This window comes from Carcharodon carcharias, chromosome 1 (assembly GCF_017639515.1).
Source record: "Carcharodon carcharias isolate sCarCar2 chromosome 1, sCarCar2.pri, whole genome shotgun sequence".
Taxonomy (NCBI): domain Eukaryota; kingdom Metazoa; phylum Chordata; class Chondrichthyes; order Lamniformes; family Lamnidae; genus Carcharodon; species Carcharodon carcharias.
Window position 1 is genome coordinate 113565548 of NC_054467.1, and position 16769 is coordinate 113582316.

The window sequence follows — 16769 nt, forward strand, 5'->3', positions numbered from 1 at the left end:
TCTGTGGCTCCTTGCATCAACACATCATCCAAGTACCCATGTGGCAAACAACTCTCTTTGATTTATCAACAAACATTGTTTGCTGAAAGATCTCTGGTGCTGATGTTATTTCAAAGAGTAACTTGTGAAAACAGAATCTTCCAAATGGTTTTATGAACATCGTGAAAAGCTTGGACTCCTCTTTTCATGCTATTTGCCAGCACTTGTTGTTAGCATCTAATTTTGAGAATATTGAGCTCATCCCTAATTTAGTTAAACTCCCAATTACTGGTAACATTGGACCGACGTCTCTTTCCACAGCTTTATTGAGTTGTGTGAGAACAATACTCATTCTCATAGGACCAATTGGGTTTGGAATCAGTACAATTCCTAAGTGCCAACTCATTGGCTCTTTTACAGATGAACTGACTTCTTGTCTTACCATTGACTCAATCTCTTTCTTTATCTTTGGAAATAAGGGTGTGGAACCTTTCTGGGTGTAAAAAAGTAGATTGGTTTTACTTCTGGGCTTAGTGTTATACAATATACTGTTTTTAGCTCTCCCAATCCTGTAAATAACTTTGGAAATTCTGCTCTGAAGTCTCCTGATCACCATTCTTAATTTCTTCTATTCGGCAGATTAGATTCAATTCCATACATGCTTTCTACTTAAAAGTGAACAACTCTGATCCTGAATTCTGTACAGTTCCCCAGTAATTAATTTCTCTCTCTGTTTTAAAGTAGCTGTTAATTTTCCAGAACCTTCAGTTTTGTTCCTCTTTGAGATTTTACTCTGTATTCCAGTGTCCAAGTCATTTATATATATAAATATAAAAAAATACAGTGATCCTAGCACTAACCCTTGGAGAACACCATTGTCTACCATCCTCCAGTCTGAAAAACAACCATTTACCATGACTCACTGTTTTCTGTCATTAGCTGATTTTTTATCCAAGCTAACACTGACTCTCCTATTCCACGAGCCTCAATTTTGTTAACCAGCCTTTTATGTGGTACATTGTCAAACACTTCCTTAAAATCTAAATAGACAACATTCACCACTTTCCCCTTATCAACATTCTTCAATACATTGCCAAAAAATTCAATTCGATTAATCAAACACAATCTGTCTTTTACAAATCCATGCTGGATGTCCTGAATTAATTCAAACCTCTCCAAGTGTGTGTTCATTATTTCCTGATTATTTGTCTTAAACCTTACCAACCACTGATGTTAAACTGGCTGGCCTATAGTTACTAGACATGTTCTTACACTCTATCCTAAACAACAGTGTCATATTTGCCACCTTCAAATCCTGTGGGGGCTCCCCATACCTAGGAAGATTATTATCTATTGGAAGATTACAAAAGCCCTTCTGCTATCTCCAGACCCACATCCTTTAGCAACTTGGGATGCAAGCCATCTGAAGCAGGCGATTTATCCACTCTAAGCATAGCTAGTCTTTCCAGTACATCTGCCTTTCAATTTCACACCGTTACCTCTCCTAGCTCTGCTTCTACCAATATTTTGTCAGCTTTCTCTTTTTTTAGTAAACACAGATAGAAAGAACTCATGAAGTATTGTGAACTGCTGACTGGGAGGTCCTGCAAATGTCTCTAGCAAAGTCATGCAAAGATTCTGTTATGGACAGGAAGGGGATTAAGTTAAACAGCACTACTTTCTCCTCTCACCACTTGTCCATAAACAGGAAGGTATTTTGATTTATTTCCCTCTTTATAAGTGGTGGCATATTTCCCCAACCCCTCAGTCTTTGTGTGATCCAATTTTCTGATAATAGCCCCACAGTAAACTCAAGATAGGATGAACACAAAGGGTTATCTTATTTACATCCACTCAAAATGTGGGAGGAGGATCACAATGGCATCTCCACACTGAGACAGTAAAGAAAGGGATAGAGAAAAGAATGATTTACAGTACAGAGACCACAGAGAAAAGAAATATTGGTTTACGTGGATTCCGGAGCCCAAAATCGAGGTCCAACGAGGTATTCCTTCATGGAGGTCAGCAGGCTGGAAAAATTGAAGCTGTATAATTCACTTTTCTGGTGGTGTTGACTTCACATGATGAGATAGGTATGCAGAGATAAATCAGTCTTGTAGGCGATGGTACAGAGCTTCCAACAGCAGGGTAGATGGGGCCAGGTGTTCAACCAAGGCCAGAGCTCCTTCAGTGTGGCCTGCTAGTCGGAGATGGAATAGCAGACTGAGTTATGCAGTTCAGCAAGGCAATATCACTTGTTCCACAAGACAAAGGCCCATGTCACATGACCTCCTTGACAAAGGACATGTATCCATCATCTGGGTTATGAAGATTGTTAATTGCCTCAGACATTAGGTATTGAAAGGAAGGTTGTGGGGGCTTTGGCTTAGCAGACAATCCATCTCCTTTTGGCCAGCCTGGGTGATTAAATGCAGATGGTCCCTGTATAGGTCTCTTTGCAGTTGGGCCGTACAGTCCATGGGGGTGGGGGTGGGGTGTCGTTAGTGGCTCCTCAGAGATAATGATGAGTTTTCCTAAAACTGCCGGTTACTTCTTTTGATCGGGGGCCACAAACAGGTATAGTTTCAGCCATTTTAAGGATCTTTGCTCAGGTTTAAAATTTTAGAAATAGCAATGAGTATATCTACATACTATACATTAGAAAAATATACCAGTGTGAGGTCTTAGTTCCTCACAATCCAGAGACAAGGAAGTTAAGAATGGCAATGATGTTGACAGCCACCAGTAAAAACATGGCCAGCAGGTCCACTTGGTAGGTTTTCTTTCAGCAGGCAGTGAATGTCTGATACCACCTGATGAGAGGCCCGAATCTTCCTGATGCACTGATGTTCCAACATGCCCAGGAAACTGATCATCTGCCTGTAGCCCCTTTGTTGCTGGTATAGCCTTCATAGTGCTGCAACTCTTTGCTCATCCATTTATTCCTGTGGAGCAGCGGGTCTGTCAGGAGCAGGCTGTTGCTGCTCTTGCACCTTTTGGTGCTGCTCCTCCTGCTGGTGCTACTGATCATCTTGATCCTCACCTGAGGTCAAAAATAAAAATCATAAACAGCACCCATGTTGATCTGACAGATCACAGCTCCAAAGAGATCATACATACAAACCTCTAAAGTTATCAAAGTAAACTCTAAAGTTATGAAGGTAACCACTCAGCACAAGTGCTGTGAGTAAGTCTTTCAAATGAGCAAGAAAGCAGCTGTGAGGTGTCAGTAGCTATTGGCATATTTTATTGTCATGTCTTCAGCACTCTAAATTGTCACTGTGCTCTCTCATTGCCTGCACTGGCAAGTGTCAAGAAGCCCAGGAAACCCATGCACCCAGCGTTAAACCGTAAATGCCATGATAATATTGCTGTAATTAATGTCTTGAGATAGACAATCTGCCTCTTCCAAGGCAGGAACTTACACACAGCTTAACGCGCTTGCAGTTAAATGTAGAAGCCAGCGGGTTGGAGCCAACTTCTCAACCTGCTGTCAATTCCCCCACTTTTAACCTTCCGCCATCTCCCAAAACCACGTGCTTATGCAAGCTAAAATTCACCAGTCTCTTTCCTTCTCAATTGGCATGGGAAGGAAGTGTGTCTGCTTAGATGAACTAATGATGGCATTGTAGGGGGGCTTTTTTTGGCAGGAGATCAAGTAATGAAACATCCAGGAATGTACAACTGGAGTTAGAAATCCTAATTTATATCACATGTGGATGTGAGAAATGTATGGGAAAATAACAAACTTATCATGGCGTTTCATAGTTTCCTTAATGGGAATCAGAAAAAGGAGTTATTGTTGCAAAACTCTGAAACATTGAAACAATATAAAGAAACAACCTCTGAGATATTACTTGATAGAGACAATTTTGTAAGCAATGCATATGCAAGAGGTTGTTTTTTTTAGGACCCTAACCACAGGATTTGGTGTGGGGTCAGGACTGGGACAGATTGGTGAGCAGAAATCTTGTCCCACTTCTGGCAGTGGAGTGATAGCACAGAAATTTTGGCCCATGAAAACTGTTCTTGTGGTTTCTAATAATTGAATCAAAATGTAGATGGTCCTACTTGGCTTTAAATTTATTGGGCTTTTCAAACTTGGCAGTGGTAGTGAAAGGCAGAAGCGTTATGAGGATTATCATAATTTAAAATTTGGATGACAATGAGACATACCAGTGTACTTTGGAAATGAGGCGTCAGAGATACTTAGTATCCAGGAGAGGAGCTGTCGCATCTAGAGAAAAACAGGTTATTTATGTGTAGTCTGAAGCAGGGACCCAACTGTAAAAATTGTTTTAAATATGTAACTACAATTGATTCCATTCAGCATGAGATGACAATACAAGTGTATCAGTATTGAGCTCGGATACTCACGAAGTTGCCTTTAGAAACAAGAGGTTTGAAAATGCATCATTCGTAAACATGAAGAAGCACACTGAGTCTGCATCGGTGCAAAAAATATTTATGCATGTAAGATATTTGTTCATTTGTGCTTACGCTGTAACACAAATCCTATTCCTAATGCAAACTGATTTTGCACACAATAGCAACTTAAGAGAGGCAGTAGAATGGAAGAAATACTTTTAGAATGAGCTAAATTTGAAATATATGAGTGGGCCAAACAACGGTGGATGAAATTTAATACAGGCGGAGTCAAAATATTGGATGTTGGAAGGAGAAATAGCCAACACACTCTGTAAATTATGCTGCAACAGTTAAGATTAAACTGAAAGAGACACAGGGGTCTTAGTACATTTTAAGATCAATATGTCTAACTCAAGTAGAAATAAGTCAATAGGATGTTCAGCTGTATAGCCAAAACAGTAGAATACAAGTCAAAAGAAATTGTGATCAAACTGTACAGTACTCTGCTGTAAGCTTTGGTCGCTAAGCAACAAACGAGAAATTTAAGCATTGAAGGGAGTGCAAAGAAGAACCTTGAGGAAGCTGCTCCCTCATGTCAGGGGGCCTGAATTGTGAGGAAAGAATAGAGACTTGATCTCATCAGCAATAGAATGGGGTTTCTGAAAGGTAATTAAATATATAAGGTAGTTTAAAAAGCATGGAATTCTTTAAAATAAACAATTGGAGTAGGACGAGGGGCACAGGTTCAAATTCGTCAAAGGTAATTTTAGGATCCATATCGGGAAATTCTTCATGCAACAGGGTCAACATTTGGACTAGGCTTTCAAGCTGGGTAATGGAGATGAAAACTCTGGAATCATTTAAGAAATAACTAGATACAAAAATGCGGTCGTGTAAGGTTAGTCTGCAGGGTGGATTACGAAATTTGGTCCAGCTCCTTTTCAGGCCAATTGGGACATCACTAAATACTTTTGATATGAGCCTATATCATACATTTACTGTATGGTAGCTTAGAGAGAGTTAACTTCATTAACCAAATAAAAAGCAACGGTTGGCATTGCTCAGATACTGACTTTCCGAATGTTTCCAGCATTTTGTGATTTGCCTTTCTGAAGAGCGATGGCGTTGGAGATCTGTCAAACAGGCATCGTTCTGGAGTAACATACAGCAATAAAAGCTTAAAAGCAACATAACCCTATCTCTCTTTCAATATGCACGAATCCTCATTATCGATTTGGCAAACAGACATTAGTGAAGTTGCGATTTCCTTCTTCCCCAAACAGGCCACCGTAGCCAAAACAGTCAACCTAACATTGGCGGATGATTGACAGGAAACCTCTCCAACTGGCTCGCGCTCTCCCGGGTTCCAGCTCCGCAGTGGAGCTCCCGGCTCCGTTTTTGTACCCCCGCCCCGAGGCTCCAGCTCCGCCTAGGCGCCTGAGTTCGGTTGATAAATGGTTACTAAGTGAGTGGTTTCCTGGACGCAGCCGGCGTCACTGGAGATTCAGGGTCAGATTATTGGATTGGAAACTAAATCAGAAATATATACAATGTAAGTGTATTAACTGAAACCTGGTCTACCCCTCTTCACCCTGGGGCTGGCGTTCAACGTTCTCCCTTCAGGGCAGATCGCAATGCAGTTTTCTTTTCAATGTGCCAACTGTTGAATCAGTTTGTTCTCCGGGAGTCTGTTCCCTAGGTTCATTATTTCGTGGTTGCAGGAATATTTTTTTCCGTTTAATCTCCAGCATTTCTAGAAGCTTGTAGATGTAATTGTGCCCTCAATTCCTCATTGTCCAAGTTCAATAATATATTTACTTTTAGCCTTACTTATGCCTTTTGTTACCCATGCTAATATCTCCTTGTGGTTGGTGTCAGATCTTGTTAACGCTCCTGTGAAGCACCTTGGGACATTTTACTAAATTAAAGGCTTCGTATAAATGCAAGTTTGTTTTAAAGGTCTGTATCAAGTCTCTGCTCAGTTTTCCTTCCTCCAGCAAATATAGGTTTATTCATACAAGTGCAAGCATTTCTTCCAAATTAAAAGATGTGATTATTCTTGTCATATCAAATTTTCATTAACCATATATTTGAAAATTGAATCTTTATGGATTATAATGTCGTTTGCATATCTTGTTGGGCTTCTTTGTGATTTTATTTAAACCAATAACGTATAGTACCATACACATTTTAGAAGCTGTGATAAAAACAAAAAACTGCGGATGCTGGAAATCCAAATCCAAAACAGAATTACCTGGAAAAACTCAGCAGGTCTGAGGGTCATGAGGACTCGAAACGTCAACTCTTTTCTTCTCCGCTAATGCTGCCAGACCTGCTGAGTTTTAGAAGCTGTGGCCTGTTTTGTAATCACATTTATCATCTACCTATATCCTAGCGCCAGTTATTTTATGTGATAATTAACCTTTAGGTTTGCCCCAAAATTTATGACTTAAGCCACGAAGTTTAGAGCATGTGCCTTTTTTCCCCCATAGTGAATTAATTTATAAATACCTAGTCTCGTTTTTTGTCTTGGCTACCTTTGACTATGGTAATCTGTTTTGATACTTTGTGGTTTCTAAAATAATTCTTTGCTAACAGAAATCATTTGGCAAGATCATAAATTGGGGTGATATTTGCAGTAATACTTTTGGAGAAATTTTAAAAATAAGCTAGTTACTACTCACATAATAATGATTAGATTTTAAAATCTTTATAATCTCATTCTTCAGTATGTTTAATCTCAATCACAGTTTACCTTTCCTCTCATAAATCTGCTATTGTTTGGGTATTAATAAGAATGCTGTGTTTGGGATAGCAAGATATTGATTTTTAAAGCCAAACACAGTTTCCTAACTTCAAGAGCAGAGGTCTAGCAAAATTAATGCTAAAGCCCACTTAACGAATATTTTTAGTTCAAAATGTTCAATAGTACTGTAAGGGATTTATTTGATTATACTAATACTGTATCTGTAACTTATTATAGTATAATTGTTTTGGCAGACATTAGAAGCTGCATAATGGGATACATCACATTCACTGAAGTATGCGTGTATAACACTGGAGATGGCTTAAAATCACACAGTTTATGTGGCCCTATGTGAAGACTGAGAAAATCAAAGCCACTTGATCACTGGATTAGTTGAAAAAAATGGCTTCCATGGAGTAAGTGCAATAGCACTTTTTGTTTCTTTCCTCATTCTCATTTCTTCAGTGAGGGCTGATTGTAGTGGAGTTCAAGAGTTTCAAGTAGTGATGTCCAGAGGGTTTGGACTTTTATTCAGTCATGTGATGTGAACATTGCTGGCAAGGCCAAAATTATTGCCCATCCCTTGAGAAGTTCCTAGGGGAATTGACTTCTTGAACCACTGCAGTTTGCTGTGGTATAGGTACACCTATGTTGTAGTTAGTTAGGGAGCTCCAGGATAGTGACCCAGCAACAATGACTTACCAAGGATATTCTTATGGTAGATACCATTTACCTGATTTAAACATGTAATTTACTCCTGCTGAATTCTTGTTGCCACTGCTTTCAGTAACATTGTGAACCACACAGCAACCTGCCATAAGATCCTTCCATACAAAATTAGACAATATAAATTATGCTATCGCAATTCAAATAAGATAAACTAATCAAAATTGCTTCCTTTAAAATTACTTTGGTCTGTGGACATAAATAAAATATAATGGTAAGAGAAGTGGTAAATTCAACCCTTTGAGTTGAATTTATAGCTCATCCATTCAGCACCAACCTACGCTTAGCCAACAAAGACAAAATTCATTTAGTCCTTTTTTCAAACCAAATCATATTGAATGGCAGAGCAGGCTTGATGGGCTTATGATCAACTCGTGCTCCTATTTCTTGTGTTCTTGTTCTTGTGTGCAAGATAGACATACACATGAAATGAGATACTAAGTTTAAGAGGAAGGAAGGCAGGAATATTTTGTAACCAAATATTTCACTTTGGATCTTGATTATTATAAAAAATAGACCAGGTTATATTTTATGCTGCTTTTCTAGTGTTTAAGATCTTTGTGTTGGAGACGACAAAATGTGTAAATGGCAATTCATCTGCTATAAAATATTCCTAAGAACATTATATCATTATTTTTATTTGACCCAAGGTGGAATGTTGCTTTAAAAATCTAAAGACAGTGGTTATGTAGTTATGTGGTTTTGTTAAATCCTTACAATGTAACTCTTAACATTTTGTTACAATAAATTTTTTCACATCAGTTTTACTGAATGTGTTTGCCCATTGAGATCTTGTACTGATGTAGTGAGGGTCAATTGTCTTATCTTGGGCCTATTAGTCGTTCATTTTAAGAAAGGAGAAGTTATTTTCTTTAAACCCACACCTTAAGGAGGGAAGGTGAGGTAGCCACTTTTGACAGGGTTACTGGCAAATCAGTGACCAAGGAGAAATTCAACATTGCAGCACACCGTACCCGGGAATGTAGAGGGAAAGGTGAAAAGTTTTTAATCAAAACATTGTGAGCTGCAGTCTTTGGTCTGGAGATGGAAGTTAGAATACAGATGGTCAGCTTTTTATAGTCAGAAGTTGCCTAGAAAGAAAGAAAAGGCCAACAGCAAATGAGAAATCCCATAAAGGGTACAGGGCATGTGGCTTGATTGTTACTTTCCTATTTCTTAAAGGGCTAAGTGAGATTCATTTCAATTAGTAGAACTTATATGAACATACGATTTTGGAGCAGAGTAGACCACTTGACCCCTCGAGCTTGCTCCGTAATTCATGGCTGATCTGTCTGTAATCTCAACTCCACATTGCCACCTACTCTTTATAACCTTTCACCCCCTAGCTTATTATGAATCTATGTACCTCTGCCTTAAAAATATTCAAAGCCTCTGCACCTTCTTTTGAGAAAGAGAGTTCCAAAGCCTCACAGCTCTCTGGGAAAAAAATTATCATCTTTGTCTTAAATGGGCAACCCCTTATTTTTAAACAGTGACCCCCTAGTTTGAGACTCTTCCACAAGAAAAAACATCCTCTCCACATCCACATCCACCCTGTCAAGACCCATCAGGATCTTATGATTCAATCAAGTCACGTCTTACCCTTCTAAACTCCAGCAGATACAAGCCTAGCCTGTCCAACCTTTCCTCATAAGGCAACCTGCCCATTCCTGGTATTAGTTAAGTAAACCTTCTCCGAACTGCTTCTAACGCAAGTTATTTTGATTGTTACTCTAACATGGCTTAACAATTCATTCCAGGCCTCATTTCAACAAAAATATCAGTCTGTCTTCAGAAAGATCAAAGCATGTGTGAAAGATACAACACCCAGTTCAAATCACAGGGTGGTCCTATTATTATACCATTCTGTTATACTATAGTGCAGCTCGATCTTTGGCAGTACTATTAGTAGAGCCAGTAGAGGGTCTGGGGAGTCATGACCACACCCAATTATTTTTTGTGTTGCCAACATGAGTTTGGAGGATCACTCCCAGGAAGTTCTCCTTCAACCTCCAGCTTCTGGTTGTTCCAGGCTCAATCTTTGGACTAGAAAAGTTGGCATTTCCTGGGAAGTAGCATTTGCTCATAAGAACTGAAAAATAGGGGTTGGGGTAGGTCAATGGCCCCTGAGCCTGCTCCACCACTTGATAAGATCATGGCTACATCAATTCCACTTTCCCGCCCTAGTCCCATGTCACTTGATTTATTTAATGCCCAAGAGCATATTGCTCACAGTCTTGAATATACTTAATGACTCAGCATTTACAACCCTCCAGAGAATGTCAAAGATTCCATAACTGAGCGAAGAAATTTTTTCTCATCTCAGTCCTAAGTGACCAGTCACTTATCTTTAGACTTTGGTTCCTAGTTCTAGCCACTCCAGCCAGAGGAAACAACCTCTCAGCATGTTCCCTGTCAATTCTTCTCAGAATCTTATATGTTTCAATGAGAGCACCTTTAAGCCTTTTAAACTCCAGAGAACACAAGCCTGTTCTACTCAATCTCTCCTCAGGACAGCCGTCTTATCCCAGGAATCAAAGTATGCCCAGTTACCCAGTGATGTTGATGTAGATAGGTTAACTCCCTTTCACCCAGTCATTATGAATGAAACACACAAGGGTCAGTGACTGCTCATTCACTACATAACTTGATTAAGGTTATTGTTTTGAATGTTGTTTTATTAAAACAATTGAAGTCAAAGTCCCAATGAAAAGGGTCAAATACAAAGTGATAAATATAGTAGCACTTCAAAATATATTTATATTTACAGTCTATCATTCCTTTCAGTCATCTTCGTGAGAAGATTAAAAGTAAGCGCAAGGCACTGCAAGCGTCTCTAGCTGTAAGCAGCGAAGTCACCGATACTCGGGTGAGTGTGTAAACATCGATCAGAGTATTTTCTTGAAGATGTATACAGATCATTGCCTAAAACGATGTTTCACGTGAAAATTGAAACCGTAACTCTGAAAAATAAAATGACTTAAAAGCTTGGTGCTCTCTACAAAGATGAAAAAATTCCACTTATTAGAGGTTAACTATAGGCCCACCTCTTGTAGGCACTGCCTGCAGGGTCCAAGGTAGATGTGGTAGGGTATTGATGAGAGTTGAATATAAAGGCCATTGAGAGAAGAGAGCAACTAATGGCTAGTTTGTGACCTTTATTGAAAGGTGCTATTCACCAATGTGAGATTTGGTTCACAATTTAATAGACAGGCACAGACCTACGTCTTTTTAATTTACTTCCATAATTCTGAAAAATAAAATGACTTAAAAACATCTCTACAAGGATGAAAACATTTCCCTTATTAGAGATTAACCATAGGCCCATCTCTCATAGACACTGCTTGCAAGGTCCAAGGTTACAATTGCAAGGTGAAAGAGGTTATCTGTTCCTTGATCCAGACAAAACATTTGAGGATAACAGCAAGTTTCTGGATTGGTGGTGTGTGGTGAGATTATGGTTTGGTGATTGTGTCTGTTCACATCAAGCAAACCTTGTGTAAGAGATTGTACATTCAATAAAGTTTAGAGACCTTAAATATGGATTTTGTTCTTCTGCCCTGGTTCCAGCACCATTGCTGAAGTAATTAATTGAATGTGAAATGTTTTGAGATGTTTGACAGGTTGAACACAATTTCATCACAAGCATTCTTTTTAACTAGAAGATTATTATCTTTATATCTAGAGAGGAGTACATGGCACCGTAATTCCATTTTTCATGCACCAGTCATTTTCTGTAGAGGTGTTGTTCCATCCATCAGGAATACAAAGGTATCAAGGAAGCTTGTGTCGATACAGGAGTGTTCAAAATCTTTCAGCGTGCAATTCTCTGCAAACCAAGCTGAGTCAGCCTAGACAATTCTGCCAGGTGACAGTTTAAAAAAAAATTTTCAGGTAAGAGTTAATTGAGGGAAACCTGAAGCCGGCTTGGGAGGAAAAGCCTGCAATTCTCCACTGTTCAAATATTTTGTAAAAAGAGAAACCATTTCCAGTGACAGGAAGATCAGTAACCAGAGGACAAATTCACTAAGAACCAGAGGAGAGATGAGAATTTTATGTTAGCAGTTAGTTTGTATGATTTGGAATGCACTGCCTGAAATGGTGTTGAAAGTAGATTTAATAATAAATTCCGAAGGGAATTGCATATTTTGGAAAATTTTGCAAGGCTATCGGGAAGGAGCAGCGAAATGGAACTAAATGAATAGTTCTTTTCAAAGAGCCAGCATAGACACAATGGGTAGAATGGCTTCACTCTGATGTAAAAAGCTATGATTCAAAAAAGAAAATAACTCATTCAACCATTTTTTTTCATAGCTGGGGGTGGAAGCAATACTTTTTGTTCAAATTTGAGCAAGAATGAAAAATACACATTTATAATCACAACTGAGTAACCTTTTCTCCACTTAGGCCACCATTGCACTTCTGCACTCACCAGCTTTCAATTTCAATATAGTTCAGAACACTCCTATCAAAAGATAGAAAGGCGGTTGACTAACTGATGCCTCAAAGGTTGGTTTGTTCTTGCATTCTAGATATTGTTCTTTAGCAGTGTTCTTTAGACAGTGAGGATGATGCTAATTATTTTTATTCATTCACGGAATATGAGCCTCGCTGGCTGGGCCAGCATTTATTATCCATCCCTGGGCGCCCATGAGAAGGTGGTGGTGAGCTGCTGCCTTGAACCACTGCAGCCCATGTGGTGTAGGTACACCCACAGTGCTGTCAGGGAGGGAGTTCCAGGATTTTGACCGAGCGACAGTGAAGGAACGGCAATATATTTCCAAGTCAGGATGGTGACTGACTTGGAGGGGAACTTCCAAGTTGTAACAGGACACAGATATGCTAGCAGAATGGGCAGATAAGTGGCAAATGGAATTTTATACAGAGAAGTATGAGATGATGCATTTTTGCAGAAAGGATAGGGAGAGGCAATATAGACCAGATATCATACTCCTAACGAGTGTACAGAGCAGAGGGATCTAAGGTTCATGCAAATAGAACTTTGAAGGGGCAGGATATATTGAGAGAGCAGCTAGTAAAGCATATGAGATTTTGGGCTTCATAAATAGAGGCATTGAATACAAAAGCAGGAAAGTTATGCAGAATCTTTATAAAGCTCTGGTTAGGCCACAACTAGAGTATTGTGTCCAGTCCTGATCACCACGCTTTAGGACGGATGTGCGGGTCCTTGAGAGGGTGCAGAGGAGATTTACCAGAATGGTTCCAGGGATGAGAGATTTTAGCTATAAGGCTAGATTGGAGAACCTAGAGTTGTTTTCCTTGGAGCAAAGGAAATTGAGGGGAGATTTGATAGAAGTGTACAAGGTTATAATAGGCTTAGATAAGGTAGACAAAGAAAAACTGCTCCATTAACTGATGTTACAAAGACTAGGGGACACAGATTTAAGATTTTGGGCAAGAGATGCAGGGAGGATGTGAGGGAGAAAGTTTTTATGCAGAGAGTGGTAAAAACTCACTGCCTATGAGTGCTAGAATCAGATGATGAATGATTTCGGAAGGAAATTGAATGGGTACTTAAGGGAAATAATCTTGCAGGGCTTTGGGGTTAGAGTGGGGTAATGAGACTGATTGGTTGCTCTACAGAGAGCTGCATGGACTTGATGGGCTGAATGGTTTACTGAGCTTAATGACTGACCTTAGTATTAAACACATTGAAAGGAACATAGTAAATTATCAACATATGTTGTGATAAGTCTAGCAATTCTTTTTAGAAGGCTTAGGTTGAAATATCTGCATTCAGTGTCCATTACAAGTAGATTTCAGCCATTGATCTCTGGAATGCCCCATTTTAGCCTTCAACCTTGAACTTGAAGAGAAAACGAAATTATCCTGCCCATCAAAATGTTACTGACATTGGTTGTTAGTAGGATGCTTTTAAGGATAGGTAGAGTTTGGGCTTTTCTAACTGCTGGAGAAATATCTACAGGCAACAAAGTTGAGAGTTCTTGAGTGGTTAAAGGAAGATGATCAAATTTACAAATAAGAGAAACTTAACTTTATTTTTAACTTACTAGGCTTTGGTTGAGGAAGAAATCGAAAATGGTACCATGATTGAAACTGCTACGATTGTGGAGGTTTGTATCTCTGCAATTCACTGAACTTTGCTAAAATGTTGAAAGTGACAGAAGTGAGTTGCTTCATTTTCTTCCTGCAGTCAGTTATGTTGGATTGTTGCTGCATATACATGCTGCATATTTACTTCACAACTGGTATCTGTGATAGACCTGAGGATCCATCTTAATCTCTACGTTATATATTTTCATGTGAATTTACAACTCTCCTGTTTTCTAACAGTTTTAACACGTCTTTGATTTACTGAAATAGCTGCTTGTTCTTCTATTTGTAAAACTGCGATGTGCACAAAACTGTTTATAAGAGCTCACTTCAGTGGAGTTGTCTGGGCTGTGTTCATGTGCATTATTAAACAAAATCCATTCCCAATCTCCATCTATTTTCCATCTGGGTGTTCTGTGAGCAAGACCCTAGCTGTGTCTTGAAGACATGCAGGTTGCTTACCTGAAACCTGAGATGCCACACTATTACCCATGACAATCTAACTGGATTGAAATGTCTTTCAGAATTTCAGAAATTGCTGACAATAATAGCAGAAAGATCTAGGAAATTAGGCGCAGACTTAAATGTTTTTATTTCAATGCAGGGGTAGGGAATCATCAATAAAGGACAGGGGTTATAGGTACATGAAGTTAGTGAAAAATAACAACAACATGTATTTATAAAGACCCTTTAACATGAAGAAGTCTCACATTTCACAGATGAAGGAAGAAATGGATGCCAAACCTTTTTGGAACATTGGGAGTTGCTGGAGGGCTTGATAAGAGAAATTGATTTCCAGAAGTTTTTTAAAGGTAGTCAGTATAATATGGAATTAGGAAGATAATTCCAGAGGGCATGGCTAAGTGCACCGTGTCCCATTGATAGAGTAAAGGGAAGGAGAGATGCACTGAAGGCCAGAATCAGAAGCATGGGTAGGAAGTAAGACTTGGTGGAGATTGCAGAGAGAAGATGGGATGAGATTTTGGAGGGGTTTGTAGATGAGTTTGAGAATTTTAAATTCAGCAATTTGGGGGGCAAAGTTAACAAGTCAGGCATGCTAAACAAGCAGGAACTTAATGCAGGTTAGAATGTGGGTGGCCAACTTCTGAACAAAATAGAGGGTATGAAGATCATGAGACAACATGGAAAGCATTGGCAAAATAAGATGTGGAGGTGACACACATGGAATAGGCTTTTGGCACTGGTCGAGTTCAAGCCCCACTCGAGTGAGACTGGGTGCTGCACGATTGGAGGGTGCCTTTCAGATGAAAGGTTAAACTGAGACCTCATCTGTTTTCTCAGGTAGATTCCATGGTCCCAACATCCCAAGATTTAAAGAAGAGCAAATGAGTTTTTCTGGTGTCCTGGCTAGCATTTACCTTTCAACCAACACCATTAAAAAATAATAATTAGCCCATCTATCTTGCTCTTATTATGGGAGTTTGTTGTGCACAAATTAGCCGCTCTGTTTCTGCACATTACAACAGTAACTTTAGTAATTAATTAGGTCTGCTGGAACTATCATGAGGTTATAAAAAGTACTTTAATGCAAATATATAAGTACAATTTCATTATTTTTCTTTTCTCTATTTGGTACCTGCCTAGAATCTTGAGCCATCAGTAAATTTAGTCATACTATAGGTATCCTACTCCATAGCATTCATAATTATTTTAAATAACAATGTTGTTTAAAGAGATTCCTTTAGAACATCACTAATTTTTCCCAGGCAGAGTGTTTTTCCATTTATCATCACTTTCTGCCTTAGGTTGCCAAGTCAGTCTTTAATCTTTCTAGATAATTTTGAATCATCATTGTTTCCACTGCTAAGAAGAAAATCTGAAAAACATCATCTCCAGTAGTGAAGCACTTCTTCAGTGCTGCACTGAAGTGTCAAACTAAGTTATATGCTCATATAGGGTAGGGTTTGAACCGTACCAATGCCAATACCTTGATTCACACACCACAGTCTTCTGACTCTGAAGCCAGATTGCTGCCATGGGGCAGTCGAAATGAGATTGATTATCTTTAGAGAGACTTGGAACAAGTGTGTAGATGTGTTCTATATTGATCTATGGAAGAAACGGCAAAATAATTATGTGCATAACTTCCAGTACTTACCATTGACCAGAAACTGAACTTGACTAGCCATATAAATACTCTGGCTGCAAGAGCAGGTCAAAGGCTAGGAATTGTGCAACGAGCAATTCACCTCCTGACTCCACAAAGCCTGTCCATCATCTACAAGACACAAGTCAGGAGTGTAATGGAATACTCTCCACTTGCCTGGATGAGTGCAACTCCCACAACACTCAAGAAGCTTGACAAGCAGCCTGCTTGATTGGCACCACATCCAGAAACATTCACTCCCTCCACCACTGATGCACAGTAGCAGTAGTGTGTACCATCTACAAGATGCACTGCAGGAATTCATCAAGGCTCCTTTGACAGCAGCTTCCAAACCCACAACCACTACCATCTAGAATGACAAGGGCAGCAGATAGATGGGAACATCACCACCTGGAAGTTCCCCTCCAAGTAACTCACCATCCTGACTCGGAAATATATCGCCATTCCTTCACTGTTGCTGCGTCAAAACCCTGGAACTCCCTTCCTAACACTGTGGGTGTACCTACACCACATGGACTGCAGCAGTTCAAGAAGGCAGCTCACCACCACCTTCTCATGGGCAATTAGGGGTGGGCTCAGCCAGCGAAGCCCACATCCCGTGAATAAAAAAAAACGCTGCTTGATTTATTTTCCTCTCCAGAGGAGGTAGAAGAAGGGGCACAAAAACAAAAAATGTTGGAAAAACTCAGCAGGCCTAGCAGCATCTGTGGAGAGAGAAACAGAATTAACAGCTTGAGTCCGTATGAC

General features: G+C 39.4%; 1 protein-coding gene and 1 long non-coding RNA gene across 3 annotated transcripts in view; one reads left to right on the plus strand and one right to left on the minus strand.

The window, feature by feature from the left end:
* Positions 1-287: 287 nt before the first annotated feature.
* On the minus strand, positions 288-5763 carry LOC121277004. The gene is made up of 4 exons (XR_005942776.1): positions 5421-5763; positions 4357-4423; positions 4156-4216; positions 288-3022 (listed from the first exon to the last, which is right to left on the minus strand). It is a non-coding gene; the product is annotated as an uncharacterized LOC121277004 (long non-coding RNA).
* The window catches only part of cc2d2a (coiled-coil and C2 domain containing 2A), a 204005-nt gene continuing 192995 nt past the window's right edge, over positions 5760-16769 (plus strand). For both annotated transcript variants that reach the window (XM_041185821.1, XM_041185830.1), the window contains exons 1-4: positions 5760-5899; positions 7348-7509; positions 10607-10688; positions 13855-13914. In XM_041185821.1, the coding sequence (XP_041041755.1) occupies positions 7496-7509; positions 10607-10688; positions 13855-13914 (156 nt within the window). In that variant the 5' untranslated portion in view covers positions 5760-5899; positions 7348-7495. The remainder of the gene's footprint in view (positions 5900-7347; positions 7510-10606; positions 10689-13854; positions 13915-16769) is intronic.